The sequence below is a fragment of the Lipotes vexillifer genome, unplaced genomic scaffold (assembly GCF_000442215.2).
Source record: "Lipotes vexillifer unplaced genomic scaffold, Lipotes_vexillifer_v1.1 scaffold667, whole genome shotgun sequence".
Classification (NCBI taxonomy): Eukaryota; Metazoa; Chordata; class Mammalia; order Artiodactyla; family Lipotidae; genus Lipotes; species Lipotes vexillifer.
In genome coordinates, this window is record NW_006769289.1 from 259,260 (window position 1) to 272,600 (window position 13,341).

Here is a 13,341-nt window from a genome sequence, read left to right on the forward strand (position 1 = left end):
AAGAAACAAAAATGCAGCCTTGGGGCAGGGTCCTGGTTCCTCCTCAAGTAGTATACATAACAATATCTTTGAGTTCTTCTGCAGAACTGGGGCCCCCAACCAAGTGGAGGATGGTAACTTCAGGCTGAGTGCAAGATTCCTGGAGCATCACCCTGTTACCTCACCACAAACCAATCAGAAGAAAGTCACACACTGCAGCCCTCACCCCAAATTTTGCCTTCCTTTTCTGGGCCCAGTGATGACAATCCTGTTTGGCCCCTGTGTGTTTCAACTGCTTACAAGGTTTATCTCCTACAGGGTCCAACAGTTTCAGGATAAATTGTTGTTACTACAAGGGTTTCAGACATGGGATAACTTGATTTAGATCAGGTAGAGAGAGACTTCTACTCTACTAGGCAGGACTATGCCCACTCTCAGCAGGAAGTAGTTACAGAAGAAGGAGACCTCCACCCCAATTCCCAAGAAGTATCTTGAGTATGAAGTCTCTCCAGGGGAGTTATTAGGGGAACCACTGACTGAAACCACCCACCCTGGCCAGGCCCAGTAGTAACCACTTGTGTGAGTTATCTTAACAATAGGAGGTCCTGGTAAGGAACATAGAACTAACAAGCTACCACCAAAACTACCCACCCTGGCCAGGCACAACAGTAACCACTTGCATACGTTATCTTATAACAGGAGGTCCTGGTAAGGAATGCAGAACTAACAAGCTACCACCAACTGGAAGGATTTGGGAAAGGTCAAAAGGAGAGAGGAGACTCCAGTCCATATGTCCTGCCAACCCTCCAGAATCCTTCTCACTGAATCCATCTTGGCTGAATGATGCATGTGCCACCAAGAAGGACCCTGAGTTACAGTGATTGGCCAGAGACAACCCAGAAATTAACCCCATTACCACAAAACCTGAGACTGCAAGACATGTGGCAGAGCACTCTCCTGGGTTCCCTTACTCTGCTGCTCTCTGTCCAGGTGCCCCTTCTCAATAAAGTTTCTTGCTTTGTCAGCACCTGTCTCCTCCACAATTCATTTCTGAGTGTTAGACAAGAGCCCTGGAAGGGGTCCCCCTTCCACAACAGAAGAATGCTCACAATGGAAGGGAGTGTTAGGGAGTGTTTCAAAGGAGGACAAATACCAGGTGCACAATATAACACTAACTAAAAAGTAATCATTTGTAAAAGCAATTAACTAGGAAAAGAAATCACTTGTGGGAGGCAGGTGAAAGAAAGTGAGTAGAGCATAAAATAATGGAGACTAAAACTGCTTTAGCTAGCTTTTAGCTGCAACATTCTATGCTGGATTCTCCTTTTCAAGCCCCTTCATGAATATGCATGTACCCTTAGCGTAAGATTTCTTCAAATTTGCTGTGCAGGGAGAAACTGCTTTGGGAAAGATCCCAGGTGTTCCCGTTACTTGCTGTAAGTAATAAATCCTTCCTTCTCCTGATATTTATTCTCCATTTTCTTTTCCTTTTTTTGCATTCAACAAAGAGTGAGGACCAGCTAGATGCTGAGAGAAAATGGTGAGCAAAAGACAAACTCCATGCTCTCAGGAGCTTACAGTATAATGGCGGAGTTAGACGCTAATCCAATAATTACACAAGTAATCAAAAATTAAGTTAAACTAAAAATTAAAATTGCAAATGACATCAGAGCAGCTAATGGAAGAATGGGAGCCTATAATGAGAATTCTTGACATACTGAAGTCTTGCCTGAGAAATTGAAGATAGAGTTGATTCAAAGAGGGAGGAAATCTTTCTAGGCTGAGAGAACACTCCCGTAGAGTGATATAACTTGGCACATGCGGAGAACTAGAGAAATACAGTGCACTTTCCCTAAGATATCCGGGCCCTTGTGTGGAGTGGGGGTGGGGTGGGTGGAGAAAGACTTGGCTATTTTGTCCCTTAGCAGGCGCCATCTGGCTCAAGTGACCGCGACCTTGTCGCACTGATTACTGGGAGTTGTAGTCTCGACTGAGGGAGCAAGCATGGCGGCCTCTATTGCCAGGGGCTGCCGGGCTGCAATGGCCCTGGGCTGGAGCTTTCGATGCGCCTGGGCTCTGCGCCCTGCGCCGGCCTCTGTCGCCTGCCGTAAGTGCAGCGGGGCTTGCTAGCCGGGGACAGAAGGAGCTTAGGGTCAGGCTAAAGGGAGGCGATTCTGGAAGTCAGGGGCGACATGGGAGGAGGCCTCTCATGGGACCGCGCATTGGGGGCGATTGCAAGGTTTCGCGGGAGCTCTGGGCTCGCGCGAGCAGTCTTGACCTCTCTGGTGCGCTTCCGCAGAGGCCCTCGCGGGGCCGAGCCGGCGGCAGATCACTGGACCTTCTGAGCCCGGCGCGTTCCAGCCACCGCCGAAACCGATTATCGTGGACAAGCGCCGTCCCCAGCGCCGGGAAAGCAGGTGAGAGCCCCGACCTGGACGCGATTCCTGCCTTTTGGGTCTGTGCGCTCTAGAACCTGTAGTTGCTTCCGAGGTCTGAAACAGGTCTTATCCTGGGGTCTGGAACTCCCAGATAAGAGCTTGTGTGCAGGATTCATGAATGCGTGAAGCGCACCCAACTCAGGTTTGACTTCCTCGCTTCTCCCAAGCCGGCATTGAACTTTCTCTGAAGTCATATTAGATCAGAATTTCAAGTGGGGATTCCCCAGATTTGAAGCTCTTTGGCCCGTATCGAGAATTTTTCTGTGAAATACATTGTATTTTACCTGTTGACGTTAAGGAACGAATCTTTTCTCCCTAGGTGAAATGGATTGGCCAGAACTCACCTTGTTTTAGTTTCCCAACTAACTGTGTTTTAGTGTCCCTGAAAAAGCGATACGGTGGTAAAAATTTCTACCAATTTGTTTCTGAAATTTGCTCTTCAAAACAGTGTGCTTAAAAGCCTGGTTCACTTAAGCAGGCAGTGGTGACTTTGTAGGTACGTGTAAATTTACATGATCTAGGATTTGCAGAAGCTGTTTCTGTAGAATTGTATAACAACCTTATTAAAAAGCGAATTTTAGGGGGGAAAATTGGTGTGATTTAGGCTTTATGAAAGGGCTGTATATTGTCGGCTCGATTATCTCTGCATATGTATTTGTGTTTAATATTTAAAATATCCTGTGGTTCTAAGTTGAAATAAACTTGAATTTATGGAACCTAGAGATTGAGAAAAGATTTCTCAGTACAACTTTTTTTTTAAGGTGGGAAAGGAATATTTCTCTTAAATGGCAACACAATATAATTCAGTTAAATGGGAGTAACTACTTTGGGAAACAATTTGACAAAATTTAGTAAGTTTGAGGTTGTCTGTACCTTCCCACCCAGACAGTATACAACTTAAGGAAAGTAATATGTACAAGGAGACATGTACAAAAATGAACACAAAAGTAATGTTTGTAATAAAAGTTTAGAAGCAGCCTAGATATCCTTCAGTAGGTGAATGAGCAAATACATTCTCATAATGGACTATTATACAGCAGTGAAACATGAATGAACTAGAGTTAACATGAATGAACTTCAACTATGATGTGTGAAAAAAGCAACCTGCAGAAGAATTGACAAGTATGGTAGCATTTTTGTATCGCCGAGACATACATACATATGTAAAGTATAAAAAAATATACAGGGGAAATTCTCTACTTTCACAGAGCAATCAAACCTAGTTTTCCCAATAGCCGTTCAAGCTGACATTATGTGTCTCCTGATGTGATGGAATAAGAAGATCACATCATCACCTCTGTAATATTTTTACCAAAAATGTGTATCCTTGGTCTAAGTATGTGGAAACAGTAAACAAATTCAGATCCAGGGATGGTTTATAAGATGATCAACTTTGACTCTTCAAAAAAGTCAATACTACAAAAATGCAAATATGGGGAAGAGTACTAGTTTAAGAGGCTAACAACCAGATATAATAGGTGAAGCTTGATTGTAGGTTGGATTGAGCAACAAACAGCTATAAAAGACCTTTTCCAGGACCAATTAGGTACATTTAAATATGAACTGTATTAGATTATACTACTGAATTAATGCTGAAGTTCTTAGGTGTCATAAAAGTATTGTGATAAATGTAAGAGAAAGTCCTTATTCTTAGCAGAAGCCTTCTAAAGTTTGAGGGATGAAATGCCTTGCTGTTTGACATTTTCAAACGGTTCTGGAAAAAAATTATATGTACATATAAAGCAAATACAGCAAAATGTTGGCAGTAGGTGAAATTAGGTGAAGTATATATGGGTGTTCATTGTATTACTATTTCATCTTTTTGGTAGGTTTGAAACATTTTAAAGTAGGACATTGAGGAAAAGGAAGAAATTCATAGGAATAATCATCACACCAAATTTAGTTAATTACCCCACAGTAATTAACTATGGGGGTAGGGAGGGGTGCACAGAGGCTTCAACTACATTGTTAATTTATTCCTTGAGATGGGTGACAGGGACATATATTTTCATTGTAATGTCATTTATACTTTTCTACAGATTAGATATTTCATAATGACTTTAAAATCAGTTGGCTAATAGGGAGATTATTTTTAAAGTTAGTTTACAATTGGTGATTTATATGTTTATATCTTTTCCAACATAATTTATTATAACATGTACAACTCAGCGTGAGGCCTGTGGGTCACAATCTGACAGACATGATAAGTTTATAGCTAATGTAGTAATAAGTCTTGTTAATCTTGGCTTGATAAGTTTATAGCTAATGTAGTAGTAGCTCTGTGGTTTACCGTCTCCAAGCTTCATATTCTTCATCTGTAATAAGGAGATGATGACACCAAACTCACCTTGTTGTTGTAGGCATTAAGTTATGCTACAGATGTTTAATAAAGCTTTTAACACAATGCCGGGTGAGTACTCAGAAATTGTTAGCTATTTTCATGAGAAATGACAACAATTTTAGAAATAAGATGGACTTTTCTTATTTAGAGAAGGAAGAATAAAACATGTCAGCATCCTAATCTTTCACTTTTTTTGGTAAAGCAATGGTTTCTCTTTAAGTGGTCTTTTAAGTTTGCTTTTAATTTATTTTACTCTATATTTTTCACAGGTTCTTGAGTCCTGAATTCATTCCTCCAAGGGGAAGAACAAATCCTCTGAAATTTCAAATAGAAAGAAAAGATATGTTAGAAAGGAGAAAAATACTCCACATTCCAGAGTTCTATGTTGGTCAGTAAGAGCTGGATGCTTTTATTATTAGTGGTTGGAGGGTTAGTTTTCTCGACAAAGAGAAAATTGTTTTTCACCTCTCTGTGTTTTGCCCATATGAGGTACTTATCCCTAATATTATATTAAAATATTTAGGAAGTTTGAAGTTACCTGGAAATGCTGTTGTTTGATTCTGCGTCTCATGTAAAAGTTCACTTTTCTTTTGAATTTGGAGGAAGCATTCTTCGTGTTACTACTGCTGACCCATATGCCAATGGAAAAACCAGCCAGTTTCTGGGAATTTGCATCCAGAGATCAGGAACAGGACTTGGAGCTACTTTTATCCTTAGGAATACTATTGAAGGACAAGGTAGGTTTCATTTCATTATTTTGATTTTCTGGAAAATGTTATCTCAGGAGTCTTTTTTATTTTCTGCATCCTGGGTGAAGACATCTGGAACTTGAAAGTGAAAGGGAGCTCAGAGGGATGACATAGAGCCTGTGGCCTAAGAATGGTATGAGAATTGAGGTTGCTGAGTAAATACAGTTGGTGCTTTGCTTTCTCCTGAGGGCTTCTTTTGTTACAGGGATAACAGCCATTAGAAGTAGACTTTCCAAATCATGGCAACATCAAAGGAGGAGAAAAGTGACTATAAAGCAGTATGGGGGCATTCATTTTAGGAGCAAATAACCCTTGAAAACATTAAGATAAGCATAATGATATGATATCCTTGCAAGTTAACTTTCTCCTAAAATGAATGGCCCCCATTTTGCTTTATATTACAACAGTCACCACAATTATTAGTTTTTTAAGAATTGGAGGAATTTTTTAAAACACGAAATTACATTTGCTATGTCAATAAGATAGGGGAACAAGTGGTAAAATTCTAGAAAAATTATGAATCAGAATGGCAGGAACATGGATGGACTTGGAGGGTATTTTGCTAAGTGAAATAAGTCAGATGGAGAAGGACCAGTACTGTATGTTATCACTTCTCTGTGGAACCTAAGAATACAACAAACTAGTGAATATAACAAAAAAGAAGCAGACTCACAGGTATACAGAACAAACCAGTGGTTGCCAGTGGGGAGCGGGAAGAGTAGAGTGGTGATATAGGGGTAGGGGATTAAGAGGTACAAACTGTTATGTATAAAATAAGCTACAAGGATATATTGTACAGCATGGGGAATATAGCCAATATTTTATAGTAACTATAAATGGAGTATAACTTTTAAAAATTGTGAATCACTATATTATATACTTGTAACCTATAATAATGTATAGCAACTATACTTCAATAAAATAAATAAAAATGAATAAAACTAAAAAAAAATTTTTTTAAGAAATAAAGACAAAAAAATTGGCAGGAACAGTACATTTTTCATACTTAAAGTTGGTCCCCAAAATTGAACATATGAGAATCGTTGCTGTCTTCCTTATCCTATAATGACCTGTGGCGCTGTGCATGTAGGAACTCAGCAGAACTTGATTACAGAAACTTGGGCCAACAATCAGGTTGTGTACTTGGAGAAATCTTGTAATAGAAAGGCAGGAGCAAAGGTGTGATAGACCTGAGATTACTTTTTTTCTTTGAACTTGAGATAAGAGTTTCTACCTCCCAGGGTTGTGGTCAGTTTACTGTGATGTTCTATATGGAGTACTGGACACAGAATACTCAAAAGTATTAGTTCTCTCTTGCTATTTTCTACCATTAACATTTTGACTGACTGTGACCTGCCTGTACCTTCCCCATTGATACTTCCTACTTTGATGATTCTTTCTAGTCCATTGGCTTTAAATACCATCCATGTGGTATTAACTTCCCAGATTTATGTGTCAAGGACTGACCCTTTGCTTGTTCCAGATTTGCACATACAACTACCTATTTGACATCTCCATTTGGGCATCTTATAAGCATAAAACAAGTTCAAAACAGAACTCTTTGTTTACTTCACAATGTGTTCTTTTAACAGTTTTTTCTATTTCCATAAGTTGTACCACTCCACACCCATTTATTTAAACCCAAAACTTAGGAGCTATTTTTATTTTTTCTCTTTCACACATCCAGTCAATCAGCAAGTTTTCATGGCTCAATTTCCAAAAATGTTATCCCAATTTTGCCCGTTTCTCCATCTGCATTGCTACCACTCTTGTCCATGCCACCATCATCTCCTGCCTGCAGCTGTGCAGTATCTCTGGCTTACTTTCCTGGCCCACCAAGTTACTATGTTCCAGCCAAATGGACCTTTTTCTAGTTTTTCCAACATGGCAGGTTTGTTAAGACCCCAGAGCCTCTGCATTTGCTGTTCTTTCTGCCTGGAGCATTCTTGGCTCGTTATAGTATCAACTTAAATGTTATCTTTGCAGAGAGCCTTTCCCTGACTATACTATTTAAAGTTGCCCCTGGGAATTCCCTGGTGGTCCACTGGTTAGGACCCAGTGCTCTCACTGCCAGGGGCCCTAAGTTCGATTCCTAGTCAGGGAACTAAGATCCCGCAAGCCATGCGGTGTGGCATGCATGCATGCATACATACATACATACATAAATTTGCCCCCTCCCCAGTCACAATGTCATCACCCTGTATTGTCTTCACTATATGAAAGTACCTTGTTTTATTTATCATTTGTCATCCACTAGAATGTAGGCTTTATGAGAAGAGAAGGATTTTACCTATTTTGATTTTGCCATAGGCACAGCTCCTAAATCAGTGCCTATAACAGAATAGATGTACAGTGGATACTGGATTAAATCCTGATATTAAACAATTGATGTTAACGTTGATCATATGTTTTACTATCTTTATTTCTCTTGGGATTATTCCAGGAAACCTCAGAATACACTCTTCCTTTTAAATGTGTGATGATACAGATGATATATATTAACCTTTTATGTCAGCATCTTGGAAACACTCAAAGCTGTTTCTCCTATGGAGGGCTCCAGAGTGTTAACAAACCTAGGCCATCTTAAGAGGACTTCTAAATCAAAGTTAGAATTTAAAAATGTACTTACTCTTTTTTGCATCATTAATTCTGTTGCTCAAAATGTAGAAGATAGAGTTTTATTTAAGTAATTGGGAAATAAACAAGAACATAACAAAGTGAAGAATTTATTCAAACTTCCAACTAATTTAATACTATCAAAATCGAGGAGATAAATGGCTCAATATATTTATAGAAGACAGTTTTCTTTAGACTTTATCATTCTAATTCAGGTTTTCTCATTTTTTAATCTACATGGATTTGTTCATTTCTATTTCTTTCAATAATCTTCATTTTAAAGATTACATATTTATATCACATTTCCTACATGCAAAACCCTGAGCTAATTCCTTCATGAAATAGCTTTTCTTATAGTATGAGGTGTATGCAGGAATCTGAATTTAGATTATAAGAATATGTTTTCTTCTCTTTTAGGTGTTGAGATTTGCTTTGAACTTTATAACCCTCGAATCCAGGAGATCCAAGTAGTCAAATTACAGAAACGGCTGGATGATAGCTTGCTATACTTGCGAGATGCCCTTCCTGAGTACAGCACTTTTGATATGAATATGAAGCCAATAGCACAAGATCCTAGCCAAGAAGTTCCTGTTAATCAGGTATAAGTTGTACATTTGGGACTGGAAGTTCAAGTATAAACTAAGAATCATCTTAAAGAAAACTTTTAGGAGAATTTTTGCTTGCAACTATCAGCCTAATTTGTTCCTTTCCTTATATCTTCCTTAGCTGAAAGTAAAAATGAAGCCCAAGCCGTGGTCCAAACGCTGGGAACGTCCAAAATTTAATATTAAGGGGATCAGATTTGACCTTTGTTTAACTGAAGAGCAAATGAAGGAAGCCCAGAAGTGGAGTCAGCCATGGCTTGAGTTTGATATGATGAGGGAATATGACACTTCAAAAATTGAAGCTGCAATATGGGATGAAATTGAAGCATCGAAAAATTCCTGATCTGAGAATGAGTTTGGTTACTTGCAGAGGATATACTGACTCTCAGAAGATTTATTTAGAAACCAATTTAATCTCATATATAAGGACATAGTCATTAAATCAACCAAACATTCATTATTTTATGAATATTATTTTAAAAATTAGCACACCAGTTTATTACTTGAAAAAGAAAAATGTACATGCCAAGTGTTCTGATGTCCATTCTCTTAATGGAGGCAAAGCTACAATAGAGTCAAACTGTTACCAGAATGGTCTTCATTGAGCTTGGAATCTGAGCAAGGAAGTGGATAGGATGATTTTTTAAATTTGTGAAGTAAATTATAAATTCAAAAAGTTTATGATTTAAAGAGTAATAATAAAATGAGCATTCATATACTCACCATCAGGTTAAGAAGTGAAATATTTGTAATATCTAAGAGGGTCAAGAAATAGAGCATTTACTAGAATCTAAGGAGACTCTTGTGTGTTGTAATTGCATCACTCCCCTCTTACAGATGTAGGCACTATCCTGACTTTGTGTTAATCATTCCTTTGCATTTTTATTTTATTGCATACACATACACTCTTAAACAATATATTTACTTTTGAAAAATCTGTTGGCAGGAATAAAAGGACAACATTGTCATTATTACATGAAAGCTTCAGGGAGAGCATAACGAAGTCTTTGGGTCATAGTCTGGCTTCAGCTTCCATGAGAGTTTACAAAAGTCACTTTTGAGGAAGTTCATGACTAAGGTCATGAGTGAGTCCTGCTAAATAGAAGGCTCACCAGAGGGTATCTGGAAGGGCCTATAGTGTGGACTGCCTAATTGATGGTCTGACAAAAATGTGGTCAGAGGGAGTAGACTTCTTTGTATTTACTGGTTCTCAGTCCATGAGGAATTAAATTCTAGCTCAAAGGAGTAGGTCAAGACAGTACTTCCATAGGGTGATGTGAGTGTCTTTGCTGATCCTTGTAGCTGAGATGGAATGGAAAGCTGGCATGTAATCATACATGGTAAAGACCAACCTACAGATAATTAGGACCAGTTTCACCTGGGCATGCTGTTCCTCAAGTTTAAGAGTACAGTACTAGCTAGCACTGATCTTGATGAGGGTAACCATTAACCTGTCTCTTGAATCATTCTGCTTAAATCTATGTTCTTGTGCCTAAGCTTTTGGGATTTGCATTTACTCTTCTCCTGTGCTGATCTGTTTTCTGGATTTTTTGTTTTCCATTTTATTGGCTTTATTGTTTTCCATTTTGGTGAAGCACACCCTTTGTTAGCTTCTAGAGAAAGTATCAATATATAGGTAAATTTTTTGACCTTGCATATCTATCATATTTGATTGATATTTTATAAAATTCTGGGTGGGAGATCATTTTCCTTCAGAATTTTGAAGGTATTGCTTCATTGTCTTATTTCCAGTTGTGTTGAGAAATCCAAAACCATTTTGATTTCTGCTCTTTGAATGTGACTTGAAAGCTTTGTAGAATACCTTTGTTCTCAGGGTAGTACAATTTCGCAGCGATGTGCCTTGGTGTGGGTCTATTTTTATTCATTATCTTAGCTGTTTGATGAACCCTTTCCATGCGGTATCTCATATCTTTCAGTTCTGGGAAACTTTCAGTGTTCATTGATTGCCTCTCCTCTGCTTCCCTCTTTCTGGAACTGATATTTTTTTTTTTTTTTTTTTTTTTTTTTTTTTCCTTGCGTTATGCGGGCCTCTCACTGTTGTGGCCTCTCCCATTTGCGGAGCACAGGCTCCGGACGCGCAGGCTCAGCGGCCATGGCTCACGGGCCCAGCCGCTCCGCGGCATGTGGGATCCTCCCGAAACGGGGCACGAACCCGCGTCTCCTGCATCGGCAGGCGGACTCTCAAGCACTGCGCCACCAGGGAAGCCCTGGAACTGATATTTTGATGTTGGATTGGATCTCTGTTTTCCTACCCTCTCTCCATCTCTTCTTTAGCTCTTTGATTCAGTCTTCCAACTCTTTGCTATATTTTTAGATCTCAAGATCCCTTTATGATTTCTGAAAGTTCCTTTTCTTATATAGTACTCAGTTCTTATTTTATATTCTTGTCTGTGGATTTGTTCTGTTACCATTGAGGATGTTCGTGATAGTATTTGTGTTTGTTTGTTTTTAATATTTATTTATCTTTATTTTTTTGGCTGTGTTGGGTCTTAGTTGTAGCACACAGGATCTTCGTTGAGACATGCAGATCTTTCGTTGGCAGTGTGCGGGCTTCTCTCTAGTTGTGGCACAGGGTCCAGGGCCTGTGGACTCTGTAGTTGTGGTGCGTGGGCTCTGTAGTTTGTGGCACGCAGACTCTCTCATTAAGGCACACGAGCTCAGTAGTTCTGGAGCACGGGCTTAGTTGCCCCGCGGCATGTGGGATCTTAGTTCCCTGAGCAGGGATTGAACCCATGTCCCCTGCATTGGAAGGTGGATTCTTTACCACTGGACCACCAGGGAAGTCCCTGTGTTCTTGCTTTTGAAATTGTTTTTCTGTAGAATCTGTTAACTCCAAATTTCTTCTCATGTATTTATTTCTTTTTTTATGTTTTAGGCTTTTCTAGGACATCTGGCAATCCTTGGCTGTCTACTTATGGTAGACATATAGTGGACTATAAAGCTGATTAGAAGCCTTGGACTTGTGGAAGGGGTTTGCTTTAGGGTTATCTGGGTGGGCTTTTTTTGGGAGTCCCCTCCTGCACATGAATATCTTGCTTTGGTCAGATTCTCCAGAGTAGAGGTTTCCAGTTTCCTTCCTGGAGGCTAAGGGTCTGTCTGCTAGTGTTCCAGTTGCCATATTGGAGAAGAACAGGATTTCTGGCACTCTACATTTTTATGGCCATCCTGTCCTCCCCCTCCCACACATACACTTTTGGCTTAGTACCCAGTGCCTGCAGTGCAGAAAACTGCTTTAACTGCTCTAGGGAATAAACCTCTGGACTTTAGCTGGTGTGGGGGAGGGCCAGACAAGTAGTGGTGGGGAGTTGGGAAAGGGATATCAGGAATATAACCTCCAAATAGTTTTCATCAGGTTCTCATTATTTTAGCCACTGTCCAGTACCCCCTGAGGTACTGCATCTGCCGACTGGCAATTGTGAGAGGTGAACTGGGTTGATTCTCATCTTTCTCCACTGCTAGCTTGATTTGCCTTTCTTGAGTCTGCCAGTCCATCCATATGCTTTTTCAGCTTTCAAAATTTTGTTCTGCTTGTTTCTTGTTCTGTTCTCTCTTGTGGTTTTATATCTCATCCATATGTTTCTCAACATTTTGTACTACTTGCATCTTGTCCTGTTTTCTCCTTCCTTGAGGGTTTGTCTTTTTCCCTGTGGTATATTCTAGTGGTTATTTGAATAATTCATCTGGCAAATTAACCTATTTAGCCACTTTCCCCAGTAATAGATTTCTTTTGAGAGAAATATTCAGATATTAACGCTTGGGATTCTTAACATTCAGTGCTACCTTGCTCTTTCACTAAAAATTACACAGCCATCTAACTATTTTCAAAAAGCAATGAATATACCATCATACACTTATTTAGATTACTTGCTGAGATAGCCTCTCAAAGTAAAATTTTAACAGCCTATATCCTATATTTTTCTTCTGTTTAACTTGTCAGAAGAGAATCATTAAAGCTTGTTCATTTTTTTACCTTGATAAACACTCTGCAGTCTTCTTGGTAGAAGGGCAGATGAATGGTACATTTTGAGATCTAAAGCTGTGCAAATGTATGATTGGCTCATAAGTACATGTGCTCATAACAACAAAGCAAGTCATGTTTTTACTCTGTAAGATTCTCTTTAAAATTCTTGTGAATTTTCCCTCAGAAAAGACAAATATTAATACATTAAATTTTTATTGTTTTAATATATATGTATTTTTTACCATAATAAAATTGTATTAAAAATGTTTAAATAATATATATAACATAAAATTTATCATTTTAACCATTTTTAAATGTACAGCTTCAGCGGCATTAATTACATTCATGTTGCGCAGCCATCACCATTATCTTCAAAACTTTTTCATCACTCCAGAGAGGAACTCTAACCAGTAAGTAATAACTCCCTATTCCTCTCTCCCCATCAGCTCCTGGTAAGCTCTTATCTACTCACTTTATATGAATTTACCTATTCTGCTTCTTAAAAGTGGAATCATACAATATTTGTTCTTTTGTGCCTGGCTTATTTTGTTTAATATGTTTTCAGGATTCATCCATGTTATAGCATGTATCAGAATTTCACTCCTTTTTATGTCTAAATAATATTCTATTG

The 13,341-nt window shown here is 38.9% G+C and overlaps 1 protein-coding gene across 1 annotated transcript; it reads left to right on the top strand.

The window, feature by feature from the left end:
- Nucleotides 1-1,965: 1,965 nt before the first annotated feature.
- On the top strand, nt 1,966-9,397 carry MRPL19 (mitochondrial ribosomal protein L19). The gene is made up of 6 exons (XM_007445535.1): nt 1,966-2,086; nt 2,279-2,396; nt 5,028-5,146; nt 5,361-5,495; nt 8,541-8,722; nt 8,850-9,397. Exons 1-6 carry the CDS (start codon nt 1,984-1,986, stop codon nt 9,069-9,071), a joined length of 879 nt encoding a protein of 292 aa, XP_007445597.1. The 5' UTR covers nt 1,966-1,983; the 3' UTR covers nt 9,072-9,397.
- The last annotated feature ends 3,944 nt before the right edge of the window (nt 9,398-13,341 follow it).